Source organism: Alligator sinensis, unplaced genomic scaffold (genome assembly GCF_000455745.1).
Source record: "Alligator sinensis unplaced genomic scaffold, ASM45574v1 scaffold87_1, whole genome shotgun sequence".
Taxonomy (NCBI): domain Eukaryota; kingdom Metazoa; phylum Chordata; order Crocodylia; family Alligatoridae; genus Alligator; species Alligator sinensis.
This window is the reverse complement of record NW_005841929.1, coordinates 1,734,597-1,750,040: the sequence shown is the minus strand read 5'-3', so window position 1 is coordinate 1,750,040 and position 15,444 is coordinate 1,734,597. Positions and strand designations below refer to the sequence as shown.

The window sequence follows — 15,444 nt, the reverse complement described above, 5'->3', positions numbered from 1 at the left end:
ATGAAGTAAGACTACAATATGCAGGGATGTTGAAACTCTGAATTGCCAAACTGTCTTGATGTTTGTGTTTCCTCTCCATCCAAATAGGGTTTTATAAATAAAGCAATCCTAGAAATAAAGATTCTAGCACCCCCCTCAGATATGTTATTATACCAGAGGCCGCAACAATGACTTGATACCAGGATGTCAAGAGCTATTGTTAATGAACTCTGATCCTATCAATATTGGGGGGGGGGGGGGGAGGAATACACTCTATCTTTTTTTGTCCAGTTACTGATTTAGAGTTCTTTATTTACAAACTTGTGGTTTTCAGGAATTCCATAAAAGAGCTCTAAAACACATCAGAAACCTTTTGTAGTTAACTCCTTCCACAGGCTCCTGAGGGACACGGTCTGCTATACAGAAATGGCATTCATTATCTGGCCAGAGGATGCTGTGGAATAGGAAGGCAGAAATGTTTGAATAGGAAATGGAACATACCAGTATTTCTACAACCATCTTTCTAGCCTACTGGAAATATATTGGACCAAATTTGGGCCATTGCATCTAGAGGAACCTGAATCTTAAAATTATCAGAATATCAAAACATAACTCTGAAAGATGGAATCGTAGAAAGGTAGGGCTGGAAGGGTTCAAAGATACGTAACCATATAAATTCCGAGACTTCGTGTGTCTTGCATAGGTCCTTATTATTCTGTCTGCCTGTCTGATCTCCACAGCCACCTTAATATTTTGCATACTAAGGTAGTCTCAGTCTTTGCTTTTCATTTTTCCTGCTCTTTAATTTGTGACATCTACAAATTTTTCTTTCTCCCTGGCCCTCCCTTGCTGCTTGTGCAGTTTTTTCAATCTTTCAATGATACTTTAACTTAAGGCTTGGAATAGAGCCAACCAGAAGTTCCCCAATTATGGCTGCCCATTTTCATGTAGCCCTACATGTAAAATTTTCTGGATATGTTTAAGAATCTATTTTTTATATTTGCAAATAATCAGAAACTTTAAAGAAATCTTTGTGCATTTACTGTTAGATAAAGGTATTGCCTCTGACCAGTCTTAAAGAATGAACCCTTCTTTTTGTGTACAGGGCAAGCGTTCCACATTTTGTGCCCTGGACTGAGAGTTTCTATAAAGCAACAGGGGTAATTCTTTCTCCATAGTACATGTAGTATTTCTGCTTCTTTCTGTCTGTGTCAGTTTGGGCAGAATGTACTGATTACTTGAGTTTCTGCTAGGGGAAATGGAATAAATGGTATGTCAACACTGCAAACTGAGCTGATTTTTCAGAAAAGAAATTAACCACTGAGCTCTGTGCTGGTGTGTTTAGACCACTTCTAGTACCCAAACATTTCAAGCTAGCCCAGGTATCTGAGCTATTCTGCAATCTGCAATGAGGGTGCACCCTAAGACCCACTAACCCTACCTATAGATTGGAACACCAAAAATCTTTTTAGATAGGAATAGGTTTTAATGTCTACTGAGAGGACTGGATTCAAACTGGTTACCTACAAGTAAAAGGCTTTGCAACTCTCTACCAATGCCCAGAAAAATCTAGTCTTCCTCTAAGTTTTTTTTTTTCCCCCTGTAGCAGACTGCATGTCTCAGGGGCTATAGCCCAGCTACAGACAGTAAGAAACTGATTACTGGCCTGACTAGGAGGACTGGACCAGCTGATGTGGATAATTGGCTGTTCCAGAGGAAGTTAAAGGCTCCCAGGGAAGGGAGGGAGAAAAGGCTGTGAGGTAGAGACTGCAGCACTGAGTCAGATTAGGCTCTGTGGGAAGCTGGGAGAGGACTGCAGGGTGTGAGTTAACCCTTTACTGTTGATGTCTTTGTTTGATGATATATGTTGTGCCCTGTGGGGTGAGTTTGCCCCAGGGAAATAAAAAGACTATGTTGAGCAAACAGGCCAACCTGCTACATGCCCCTTGATATGAAGGTTGCTTTTTAGAGGGCTAACTTATTTAATCAATTATTGAACTTTTAGTACTAACACAAGTTGTCTTCTGTTCTTTTGCATATGAGCAGTATTTCCCCCAAAATTTCCATGTCTTCCTCTAAACACTATAGTCCAGCATACCACTCTCGCTATAGGGGCAGCTCCTATTTAACAATATAAGTGTTAAAACTATTATTATAGAACAAATATTAGTATCATAACTTGCATATAAACTCAGTATGTTTAGTGTGAAACTACAGAGACATGGTGGATACTCTGCAGGGAATTACATGACTTTTGTAGAGAGGTGATTAGCCATGTTAATCTGAAGTCAGGCAGAAGGTAGGGCTGGGCAGTACTTTGATGACTACCTGGTTCAAAGAGTCATGAGGTATCATAGACAACAACCTACTTCATCAGATGCTTTGTCTGAGTGACTATTTGTGAAATAGCACTACAGTGTTTAGTATTAGGATTTGCGAATCCTGTTCTTGGTGCTGGGAGCAGTCCAGTCTAGTGATTAGAGTTAACATAGCCAAGTCTAATGAACACTCTTTGGGTCACCTGTGAAAAGAGGCATAACTGGGTATTTCTGCACCCTGAACAGCACTGGCCAATGGGGCAGCAGCTGCTGCTGGAGGTGGTGAGTGTGATAAGGCTAGCAACACAGTGGTTGCTATATTTGTGCCTCCCCTTTCCAAGTCAGCACCAGGGACTGGTGCCCTGTTTGCCTATCCCACACCCTCGTAGTTATGTTGTTGTCTGTAGGAATTGAATCTGGGACCACTGGCTCTCCAAGCATGAGTCATTATCCCTTGAGCTAAAAAACTAACTCTAATATGGAGAACGTATCAGACTCAGAAATTTCTGCATGTGGCCTAGCCCCTAGCAGGTGATGAAGAGGCATATGGTGTAGTAACAATACACAAGCATGTTTTGAATTGTTTTGTCTGAAAGGCAGCTTGGCACAGTGAATGAGATCTGGGTTCTGTTCCTTCTTCCACCTTCAGTGACCTTGTGTAACTTAAACTATATGTAAAATGGGTAAATGATATTTATCTTAAGAAGGTTAATAAAGGTTTGTACGGTATTAATAGCACTCAGAGCAGTAGCCTAACAATGGGTGAGCAAGTGGGGCATGAGCTCTGAGTACTATCTAATGGGGCAGCACTGGAATGGAACTGGGGGTAGGGGGGGCACCTCATCCTTCTCATCCCCTATTTCTCTGTCCCATATGCACCCTACACCTTCCCTGCAGCAGCTCTGGCTCTGGCAGTGGAGGGGGCAGAGAAGTGGTGTTGGCATGTGATGGAGGAGCAGTGGCTGGAAGTTTGCTTGCTGTTATGCTGTTAAGGGAGATGTCGGGTTTAGAGGAATGTGCCCCCCCTTGGGGGGGGGAGGGGGTTCACTGAAAACCAGTGGGTTTTTTGGCCACTTGACATGCATGTCAGCAGCAAAACAAGGAGATGACATCTTCCTCCCCTTGCCCAGCCTCTAGCTGAAAACTTCTGACCACTGTAGCATGCAGTGCCAATGCTGCACTGTCCTCTCTGCTGCCCCACATCTAGAGCTGGCGGTGACAACATGCAGGGTGTGGGGCATGCAGTACTGCCCAATATGCCATACTGCCCAGTTACCTTTGAGGCAGGACTGAAACTAAAATTCATGGTGTCTTGCCTTACAATTATGTTACCATTCTCCTAGGCCACATGATATTTCATATGGGAAGAATCTGTTTCTTTTCCCGTACCATATGTGAATGTCAGCAAGGTGTGTGACATTCTTAGCAGGTCTATGTAATGCACAGTCATTTTGGTGATATGGTGACGATGATTTATGTTTCTGTTTAGCCAGAGCCTTGCTGTCTACCTACAGCTTGTTTCCTCTTTTTATTTTTTTGCAGGCTTTTTAGTGCAATTTTAGAACAAGCAACCAAAGCAGATGGGGGGAATTCAATAGGAGGGAAAGGTGCCGGATTTGATGTTAAAGCACTGAGGGCTTTTCGAGTGTTACGCCCCTTACGGCTGGTATCTGGAGTTCCTAGTAAGTAACACACTAATTTTTAATTCCTTTTCTCTTCTTGGTTGGGTAGAAGTGGGGCAAGGATTAGTTGTTTGTTCAAGATATTCAAGCTCTAGCATGATGCAGATGTTTTTCTCTCCCTTCAGGGTGGGGGCAACATGATCAACAATTTAACTTGGTAAATTGAAATGAATCAAACTTGGGAAGGGGGGCATCTGTGGGGGCAGGGGTGGGAGGGGAAGACTAGTTATACAGTTATACAGTTCCATGAAATGTGTAGGGCATGATCAACAATAGGTATGGCCAGTCACTTTCAACAGAAGTAAATGAAGATGTAATTTTGTAATGGGTCTAATACAAATCAAATTAATGAAGCAACTGGAAATCTGCATGTAAAGCCATTGTGCATTAGTCTCACAAATCACAGAAATGATAAATAAACACTCTTACTGACTTGCGGATGTAGTCCCCTACTTTTCATTCTCCCCACCTGTCACCACCTGCTGCTCCATTCAAAGGTGGTGGGACAATTCAGAACAAACAGTGCACAGGGCAATAAAATTTTGTTTTCACTGAAAGTTATAGTAGCTTAAACCATTTTTAAAAATTCAGAGAGTCCATGGACAGCTTTTCATAATCTAACGTCTACTGTTTCAAGGGCAAGAAAGCTCTGGGTGAACAAAAGTGGACTACTGGTTCTGTTATAAAGATGGAATATGGCAGTCTCTGTGTAGGAAGGTCATACTTTTTGATTTCTGCTTGGGAGTGAGCCTATGCATGGACTTTTTGTAAAGGGCATCATCCAGTCTAGTAGTGATGAGAGATCCAGTTGAATGAAAGGGGCTAATGCAGGAAGTTGGATTTGAAGATTTGCCTATGTTCTCTAAACTGGTTGAAAAACAAGGCTTTGTTTATTTTTATTTATGAAGCTGTTTTTTAAGTGAGACCTTAAGTACTGCCAAACTCAGTTATTCAAAACTCACAGTGCTAGCTCCCACAAAATTTTGTGACCATCTTTGTAAGCATGATATAAAAATAATACCATGTTCACTCAAATATATGATGAGTTCCCCCCCCCACAGACACCTTGGGGGTGGTGGGGGGGAGGATGTTCCCTGTCTTAGATTTGTGTACAAAGCGGGGGAGGTGGTGTCAGGTGTCTGCTGTGGCTCTAACTGTCCCTGAACCTGGGTCAGAGCTAGAATCAGACCCACAGCAGCCTCCCACCCCTCCTCCACTTGCCCTCTGCATCTTTTGTTCCCACTCTGCTTCCTTCCAATCCTTACTGTCAGGTGCAGCTTCGCTCCAGCTTGAGCTGGATTCCCTCCCGGGCACAGAGTACATGGAAACTGCCACCCTTGCTCAGCCAGTCAGCAGTGCTGCTGCGGCGTGGCCTGGCATGGACACGCGGACTGCACTTCCACATATTGTGCTCCAGAAAGGAACCGGGCCTGAGCAGTGCCTGATAGTAGTGGGGGCTGGGACAGAGGGAGAGGGCCAAGATTGTGGGGAGTGGGTGAACAGGAAGTGTGGGAGCTGGGGGTTAGGGAGTGCACATGGTGGGAGCCAGGAAGACTACAGGGAAAGAAGTGGTGTGGCATAGGGCAAGGGGGCTGCTTGACCCCCACCCTCTCTCCCCTCCCCGCACACACACACACATCCAACACCCCAGCCATTGCTTTCCCTGCTATAGTAGTGAGGTAGGGGGAGAGGACAAATTTAAGACAACCCTACAATAACTAGATTCCATACCTGGAAAATTATAACAAACTTATACATTTTCCATATATAGAATCTAATTATTGGGGGCCATCTTACATTCAGGCTCATCTTAGAGTCAAGTGAATATGGTATTTCACATAGACTACTTATAAATTGACTTGGCTTCTGAGCCTTCTTTAAACTTTTTTTCGATTACGCTGAAGTCATTTTCAGGCTTCTTTCATGAACTGTGGGGGCTAGAAACTTTTTAAACCAAATTTGAGATTTTCAACAGGGGAAGCCTCAGCTTTAAGTAAAATAACAATGTTGTCAACACTTTTTATATATACTATTTACTCTTATGCAGGGGTTGGTCTTTGCAGTTGCCTGGAGGTCCTTGGTCATGTACCAAGCTGTGGTTGTTTTGATGGCAATTGTTGAATGGGCTGCCTACCTTTTTGTTAATGAAATCTATAATTTAGTGGTCATTTTAGCTCTTTAAAAACTTTTTATAGTGAAATAGTAGTAGTAGTAGTAATCAAGTGTGCATTTGTAAATCTCTGCTCAGCAAAGGAAATTATGATTGTCCTCTCAGATGTCCTCACAACTGCTACACATGCTTTACCCACTTCAGATTAACTACTGTACTGACTTACTGCTGAAGATCTCTCATTTAGCAGTATTTCTTACATGAAACACATTGCACCTGGACTCTCTACTCTGCACTCACACCAGTTCAGTCCTGGCTGTCATTCAAGGTTTTGTGTTGCTCTCAACCTTAAGTCTTTGCAGCTTTAAAAGCCCTTCTGTCTTTGTGTCCCATTCTTGTGGCTGAGATAAGGTGCTCAAAGTAATGGCCATCAGATTTAAATGTCTGTAAATGGGAGATTCTCTCACCCTTAGAACTTGCTCCACTCATTGGTCTGACATAGGTCAAGTTTGTTGATATTATAATCGTGCTGTTAGCCTTATCTGTGGAGCCAGGTTTTTTTCTGAAGGGATGGATTATGAGGTTACTGTGCTTTTAGGGAACTTCCTGAGCACTTTAGTTGACATTTGTTTGAACTTTTGTTTTGTGCTTTTAAATCATACAAGTACTGAGAGAATATTTTAGGTGAAGTTTAGCAATTCAGTATATATGAAAGCATATTTCTCATGAGAACTCTGAGTGTGATTGCCTGAGCCAGGCAAAAATAGCACATCACAAAGATTAAACTATAAGGTGATTGGTTATAGGCCCACACATTAAAACTCTGTCTTATTTTTGATTCACCCCCTAACTTGATGTATGAAACATAGTAAGTGATGTAACCCACTGCTGGCATTAACACTTTTGTGGAGGGCAACATATTTTACTCCTGCTTCCAAAATGCATACGTCGTCTTTTCACTGTGATCAAACCACCTGCAAAGGACTGGCCAGAAGATTTCAGGATGGGTTAGCAAGAGGATTCCAATGTAAGGGCCGTTACACATTTAATTTTAGGTGCCTCTTAACCCCTGGATTGTTCACACATTAACACCTGAAGCTAATTTTAAGCACACTTTAGGCAGCTGAAAGTTACACCACTTTGGGGCAGGTTTCTCTCTGTTCCATGTTACCCAGCTCATGTTTCATTTAATGTGTGGCTACTCCCCACAGATAAGCTGTCCAAATTGCATTCCTCCAGCATCCCAGGATGCAGTGTCCCCTCATCCACAGTTCTGTTCTGGGTGGACAAACTTTCCACCCGCTGAACTCAACTACCCAGGGGACAGTTCTAACACCAAGCCAACTCTCCTGCCTGCCCCTGGGGAATATGCCCTTCCCACCCCAAGGGAAGCAACCTTGTGCAAACAAGCTGCAGAGCACATGTCAGTTAGCAAAGTCTCAGGGCATAGATGGGTCCAGGAGTGGGGTCTAGAGAGGGTGGAGGGGGAAAACCTTCTCTCACTGGTTCCAGCTCTCAGCCACCCTGGGAAGTGTAACCAGCACCCTCCACACCCCAATCCCAAATTCCAATTTATTAAAACATGAGACCTTTATTAATTGATTTCCTTTTTATTTCTTCTTTTTTTTTAACTTCCTTTTGTTTTATCCTTCAGTGGCTGGCTGATTTCATTTCACCACCCTTTCCCCATCTCCATTTCCTTTCCACCTCCTACTTCATTCCCCACCTCTTTCCCACTAACTCTCTGCTTCCCAGCTTCATGTTCCTTCCCCTCCCCCAGTAGGGATAGAAACCTGCCCTGGCTCGCTAGCCCCCTAGTGGCAACTCACAGCTATAGCTCCTAGTCAGGGCCCTGCTCACCAGTCCTCTAGTGGCAAGTCACAGCTGTGCAGGTGGGGGATGGATGGACAAGGTTTTTAGCATTAAGATCTGACTGCTTCAAACTGGAGCTAGCACTAAGATAAGCAACATTTGAGCACCTCTAAGTACAATGTGCAACAAGGCCCTAACTTCCTAGCTTGTAATGGCAATGGTGGGAGGGGAATTTTGTGGTCTGTTACAGGAAAAGCCAAAACTAAACTGCTTGATCTGTGGTCCAGGTGTAATTGTCAGCATTTAGGAAAGTTTTTTCAAGGATTTTTTAAATCTAAGGAAGGGCTTGCCAGGGACCCTAGCAGGCAGCCCAGCCTGGGGTAATTGCTTAGTTAGCCACACCTTCCTGGGGTCTCTGTCTGATAAGCTCTGCCCCAGCCAGTTAACTGGCTGGCTTCCTGATTGGCTAATGGGAGCTCAGTCCCTCCATTTATTCCTACCTGTGACAATAGTCTTCAGTCTAGTCAGCAGTCTGGCCCTGGTCTGCTCTGGCGAGCCTCCTGGTTTTTGTACTCTCTGGCTTTCCTGGTTTTGGCTCTGTTCCTGGACTCTAGCTTTGGGTTTCCCTGTGGATCTGTTTCCTGGTTCCTGACATTGGCTCTGTTCTCTGTCTTTGATCTGTGGATTACCCCTTGGACTTGGTAATTTGGCATCTGATTCTGGACCTGGACTCCAGCCTGTGTTATGGATCCTGCTCCTAGATTTCCCTCTGGATTTGGTAATGTGGCTCCTGAACTCTGACCCAGCCCCTGACCCCTAACCATTAGGCCAGATCACCCACATCCCAGTCCCCTCTAGGTACTTTGTGCCCAAATGTTTGTGTAACTCTTCCAATTCTGCAGTTGGTCCAATAAAAGATAACAGCCATAAAAATCCTTGCCTCTTACATGTTTCCTGGACCATCACACTTACAACAATTAAAATAATAACAACTAAAATCCATCATGAGTGAGAGAAAGGATGATCAGCTGCTCCCAGAGGCAAATGTCCAATGTTGTTTACATTACTGCGTGTCCACTTGTAAGTCAATTAAAACCACTTTTGAATAGGTGGTTGTGTAGTTATATAGGTGCCAAAATTTAAATATTCATATTAGAAGAGTTTGTCTTCTGTGAATACAATAATCCGCCATTGCTCCGTGCAAAACTCTTATTGCATTCTCTCACAACTTCCTCTATTTATTTTCTTATTCCCTTCAGCACTCCCCACTTGGTGTTTCTCCCTAGAATAGCCTTCTCCTCATTGCCAGCTCTTCAGTATTAAGCTAGTTGTTTTCTTGGAGATACCTTGTGGTATGTGACAAGGTATCACGGCCTTGTTTGTACTTTGCTGCCCAGCTTTTGAGTGGCCAGGGGCTCCATGTCCCCTGCAGCATCACACTTCACTACACCATGTGGTGGCTGTGCCCTTCCCCACCCTCCTACTGCATTGGGCCTACATGCTGCATTGCCCTACATGCTGTGCTCAGTGGTCTCCTCTGCCATGTGCCCTCTTGCTGCACTGTGCTGGCATTCCTTCACTGTATGAGATCTCTGGGTCCCCCTGATCTGCCTGGCTACAGGTTCCCTTGGCCCCAAGGGCTGTGCCATGCTGGCCCCGAGGGCAGGCAGCAGAAGCAGGATGGGGGAGCCCAGAGACTCCAGTAGCAGTGGTAGCAGCTGGAACAGTAGGAGGAACAGTACCCAAATTGGGAGCCCAGGGTCCACAGGGAACCCTCTCAGGGGCTGCCAGATGGAAGGCAGCCCTGCCCTATGCTACTGAACTCAAACAATTCAGGTGAGCAAGCTAGGCATATGTTAGTCCCCTAGTTTAAGTGGTATGTGTATCTGTTTACATATAGTTTCATAGTTTCTAGGGTCGGAAGGGACCTGGGCAGATCATCTAGCCCGCCCCCCTGCCATGGCAGGAAAGAGTACTGGGGGTCAAACGACCCCAGCAAGATGGTCATCTAACCTCCTCTTAAAAACCCCCAGGGTGGGAGCCTGCACCACCTCACTTGGAAGCTGGTTCCAGACCCTAGCTGCCCTGACCGTGAAGTAGCGCCTCCTGATGTCCAACTTAAACCTTCCCTCCGCCAGCTTGTGACCGTTATTCCTGGTCACTCCTGGCGGCGCTCGGGGGAACAGGGACTCCCGCAGTGCCTGTTGATCCCCCCTGACTAGTTTATAGCAGGCCACAAGATTCCCCCCTCAGCCTTCTCTTCTGGAGGCTGAACAGGTTCAGGTCCCGTAACCTTTCCTCATAGGACCTGCCCTGCTGTCCCTTGATCATGCGAGTGGCCCTCCTCTGGACCCTCTCGATGCTGTCCACATCCCTCTTAAAGTGCGGTCCCAGAACTGGACGCAGTACTCCAGCTGCGGCCTGACCAGTGCCGCATAGAGGGGGAGGATCACCTCCTTGGTCCTGTTTGAAATGCATCTGTGGATGCACGACAAGGAACAGTTGGCCTTCCTAGCTGCCTCCCCACACTGCCGAGCCATGTTCATCTTGGAGTCAATAATGACTCCAAGATCCTTTTCCACCTCTGTGCTGACAAGAGGGGATTTCCCCAGCCTGTAGGTATGGTGCCGGTTGTTCCTCCCCAGGTGCATCACCTTGCACTTGTCTGTGTTGAACCCCATCCTGTTCTCCTCCGCCCATCCTTGTAACCTGTCAAGGTCTGACTGTAGCCTGTTGCTCCCTTCTATTGTGCCCACATCCCCCCACATCTTGGTGTCATCAGCAAATTTGAACAGGGTGCTTTGCACCCCCTCATCCAAATCACTGATGAAGATGTTGACCAGGGCGGGCCCGAGGACCGAGACCTGCGGGACCCCACTGCCCACGTCCTTCCAGGCCGAGAAGGACCCATCCACTACCACCCTCTGGGTGCGGCTCTCTAGCCAGTTGGCGACCCATTGGACTCATGGTACCCATATGGTACCACATTCTCCATTTGCAACAAATAAGAAGGGTTGTAAAATTCTAGAGATGCCCTCTAGTAAAGATGACTGGGACAGCCAATATTTGCAGTGCAGGGGAAAAATAATTTGTGCCTTTGAGAAGCACTCAGTCAGAGGAGCAAAAACCAACTGTGTACTTTATGCTGTTTTGATAGATCAGTTCAAATAGGTAAAACCAGTGGATAAAATAGCTAGCAAGTAAGGGGGTTACAACACTGGATATCTTCTTGAACAGAATCCAAATCAAGTGAAACATTGTAAGATATATTGGACTTGCTAAATATGGTTAGGGTTCTGAAAGAATGAAAAGAAGGTTTGTAAATGTCCATGGCTTTTAGTTTCCACTATGCCATTTCCAGATATATTACCAACTAGAATTGGCAATCATTCTCTTCCTTAAGGAACTTAATCTAACAGTGCCAGATCACTGAAAGAGCCTCGCTAGCTTGCATAATAATTCATTATGTAATTAATGGTTTCCAGCCAGCAGAGAAGATGCTAGGGGACAGTCCTCACCAGCAAAAGTTAAAGCAGCCTATAAGGGGATAAAGGAAAGCAGTTCTGGCTACTTGGGACCCATGAGACTCAGCAAAGTGGATTTCCAAAAGAACACTAATTATTTTCCCCAGAACACACAGAGCCTCAGATGTCTTGCTTGCTTTGCAGCTATGTCTGCTCCTACAACTGCTCATCTGAAATTGAACTACCTTTAATACTACTATTACAACAGGCTCAACCCTAAGGTATACTTAATCTGGAGTTAATGCACCTGAAGGAAGGGAGACTAGACCCGGCATTACACTTCTTGTCTAACCCCTGCAGTACTGATGCTGCCCAGAGGCCAGTGTAATCTCCAATATAAATTAGAGTAGCCTGAGGGCTACTCTAATTTGTGCCAGCAGACACTTGTCCTACTGAATTAGGATCAACCATGCTTCAAAGTACTCAAGTCCTGCTCCCTCTACACTCTTCCCAAATTGCTACATGCTTACACAAAGTAGGGAAGGCAATGTGGGTGGTTTTACAATATCCCAAGATTTCTCGATGCAGGGGGACATCCTTTGCTGCCCATCTATAGTGCCTTTAGAATTGCATGTGTTAAACTACCTGACATGGGCCCAAAAATGAGGCTGAAAAATATTGTAGCTGAGCTTTCTGTGAGTATTTCTCATCCAACAATCATTTCCTCTTCTCTGACCCCCTCTCTCTGTCATCTTCTCTGTGATCCCCCCTCAGTGTCCCTCTGCCTATGATCCCTTGCCCACCCACTGGCATAAACACAGCTGGATTTATTTCGGTGATTACATGGTTACACTCATTCACAGAGGCGCACACAGTGCAATTATTTGACTGTAAATGTCTACATTGGTTTCTTGAATGCACAATCAAAATTTCCATTTGTATTTTTTTTCTGCTGGTAAGGAAATTGAATGCAGAAAGTTGTGTTTTATAAAATACTAGAGTTGATTTTTTTTTTTTAAATGCATGGGACTCGGGAAATAAAGTTGTGGTTCATGCAGTGGTTCTAATATATTCATATTACTCATATTTGGTATATTACGTAGGAATGTTGAGAAATGCACTTCTTTCTATTTCTTGAGGCACTAATTTAAAACTTAATTTTCATCAGATGTGAAATACCAGTCATGTTCCCACATTTGTTGAAATCTGTTTTCTTCTCCTAGCTTTTAGTTGGCATAGTTGTCTGTTTTATGCACTGTACTTTTCTTTCTGATGCCACAGGAGAAGTGCAGTGCACAAAGTAGTCCTATATTGTCTTCAAATGTTATATGCTGCAGAGTGGCTTGATCAAAGCTGCAAAATGTGGTAGGTTTTTGCAAGGTATTGTATACATTTACAGATGAGTTGACTCAGCTGTTGGCATTAATATTTTTGGCAGTTATCTGCCCTTAAATCCATGTGATCAACACCCATTAACATCAACAGGTGTAGGTGAGAGTGTCTGAGTGCAAAATCAGGCTCCTAGTTCTCAATGTTGCACCATCCTTTGTTGTGTTTAATAGTGTGGCAGCCATTGCAAGGTCCAGCCCCTCTCTTGTCTCAGGGGCTCTTACAGTGCAGAAAAATTGTGCTGTCATGGAGATTTCCTGCACACTCCTGAACTGCTGAACAAGCTTTCTCAACCATCTGTGCCATCTCTGTAGTGTCCACTGCACTGTGAGGATGAGTTGCATCACCTTTCCTATGTCATTGTTTAGCCATTTCCAATCTCAAGCGGCCAGTTTATTTTCTGTGATTACAAATGAGAAAGGAATTGTATGAAAGCAGAGTCCTAATGAGGCTTATTTCATTGTATTTAATCTTAAATGGCACTCAGGCCTGCAAAGTTTAACTCATGAATCATCCTTATTCAAGGGGTAGTTGAATTGATTTTGATGCAATGGACAGGCTGCGTTTTGCAGCAGTGCTCCGTGTGCCGCAGAGCAACCTCGGGTTTTTTAATGAGATGATAATGCACATAGTTCTTGAAAAAAAGTGGAGTTCCATTGTACAAGTTATGGGGAGCACACATGAAAATTTACATGGCCACTGCCCCAAAAGGTTTAAAATATAAGAAGAATCATTTGGTTTATTCCAAACATTTTTTGCATCTTTTGTGTAGATGTGCTTTGTTGTCTGCAGCATTAATAGAGCAATAGGAGTAACTTGGATTGTTGGGGGTGGGGGAAGAACTGCACTGAATCTTATCCAAATAGTATCCAGGCACTGAATCTTATCCAAATAGTAAGCAGGTATATGTTCCTCTCAGTCTTTTCCTTATGTTATCCCCCTGTTGACATCTCCACCGCTTTTGATGGTCATGTCAACCTTAACATGAGCTGTTAAGATCAGACTTTGATTCTGAATGGCTAAATATTGCATTCTACTTTCTCATTTGTGGTCATATAAACTACGACCTGAAGTCTTGTGTTCACTTTCTCTCAAGTGAGTCGAGTTTGCCAATATTAAAACAGTCCAAGAATGTTCAACTTAGCGGCCTTCTCATCCCATGTGTAAGATTTAGCTAGCACTCAATGGCAAGTATTTGAACTGAAACTAGGAAGCCAGAAAGATTTTTTTTTTTTTTGTTCATTTGTTTGAAGTGTTCAGAAGCTTAAGGTGTTTCAGTGACTCAGGATCATGCTGTGCCGGGAGTTTTCTGGTGATGCCAGCTTCCTGAATGGTTGCTAGAAATGTGTGATCATGAGTGTGCCTGACTCTCCCTGGTATTGCCAAAATTTCAACAAGGTGGGGAGCAGTGAAGCAAATAAGATCATTTACTCAATCTTAAAAATTGTTGAGCCTCCTAGTCATCTTCCAGAGAAATTATTGACACATGACTACCCATGTTTGAGCCAAATTTTGTTTCTTGGGTTTTCAGAACAAATGTTTATAGCAAGAGAAGGAAAAAATGGAGAGTTCATAAGAATGAGAAGAAGAAAATGGTAAAAAATTAAATAGGTTCTTAGGTTTACTGGACACCAGCTGCTTGTCAGTGGGTCTTTTCTAAATCAGCTTCTTCAAAATCAGCTAGGACCTTCTATATTGCCTTGGCTCGTGCAGCCATGCTTTATCAGGTATGGTAACTGATATAAACAGCTGGCATATCTTTATTTATTTTACTTCATTTTTTGGTGGAAAGAATATAAACCATGTGAAAATGTTAGGCTCAGGCAAAGTATAGCCAGGCCAAACTGTTCAACCCTCTTTCTGCTTTAAAATTTTTTTTTTTTTTCCCCCAGAGTCAAACCTAATTTATGCATGTTCCTTCCTGAGTAATCTATCCCTTATGTCTGTTTCCTCCTCTTATAATCATTTTTGTCAAAGTGCCCGAGTTATTCCTTTTTCTCCTGGAATTTTAGATTGCTACCCATGTTTTATCACTCAGTACTTTCCTCCTAGACAAATTATCTTACATTTGTTAAATGTGTTTTAATGTATAAAGACATCTGCTGGTGAATCCCGTAAAAGATGCAAATCCTTTAGCGGATTATTTGTTGGGGGGGGTTATATATCCTACCAGCCTTATGCTTTTTATAGATCTCCAAACAAATGATGACTCAGTTATGATGAGTTATTGAGAAACTGGAGACCTGTTAGTATTACAGCAGCCACATGTCCCCAGGTGGATGGGGCTGACTATGCTCCACCCACTTCCATCCACCAGTACACTCCTAACTTGGAAGCTCTCCAGTGAGAGATTTGCTTTCTAATACAAATGGCTACAAAATCTACAACCAAATTTCAGTTTTGTTTCCTGATAAAATTTGAGAGTATTTGAACTTTGATTTAGACATGTCTAGTCTTAACTACTTTTAGTGTTGACGTTTTAATCATATTTAATAATTGTGGACAAATTAGAGAGAGTCCAGTGGAGGGCAACAAAAATGGTTAGGGGCTGGGGCACATGACTTTGAGGAGAGTGTCGCAGGGCACCTCAGTGCCTGCTCCTAGGGAGTAGAAACTGCCAGGGAGAAAGCGAGCCCTGGCAGAACATAACGAGCACAGCTGCGGGTTGCCGGGGCAACTAAGGGGAGCCA

At 43.8% G+C, this 15,444-nt stretch overlaps 1 protein-coding gene across 1 annotated transcript in view; it reads left to right on the top strand.

The window, feature by feature from the left end:
- CACNA1C (calcium voltage-gated channel subunit alpha1 C) overlaps positions 1–15,444 on the top strand; it is a 742,093-nt gene that overhangs the window by 478,173 nt on the left and 248,476 nt on the right. The window contains 1 exon segment of the mRNA XM_025198804.1: positions 3,840–3,979. Within this exon segment, the coding sequence (XP_025054589.1) occupies positions 3,840–3,979 (140 nt within the window).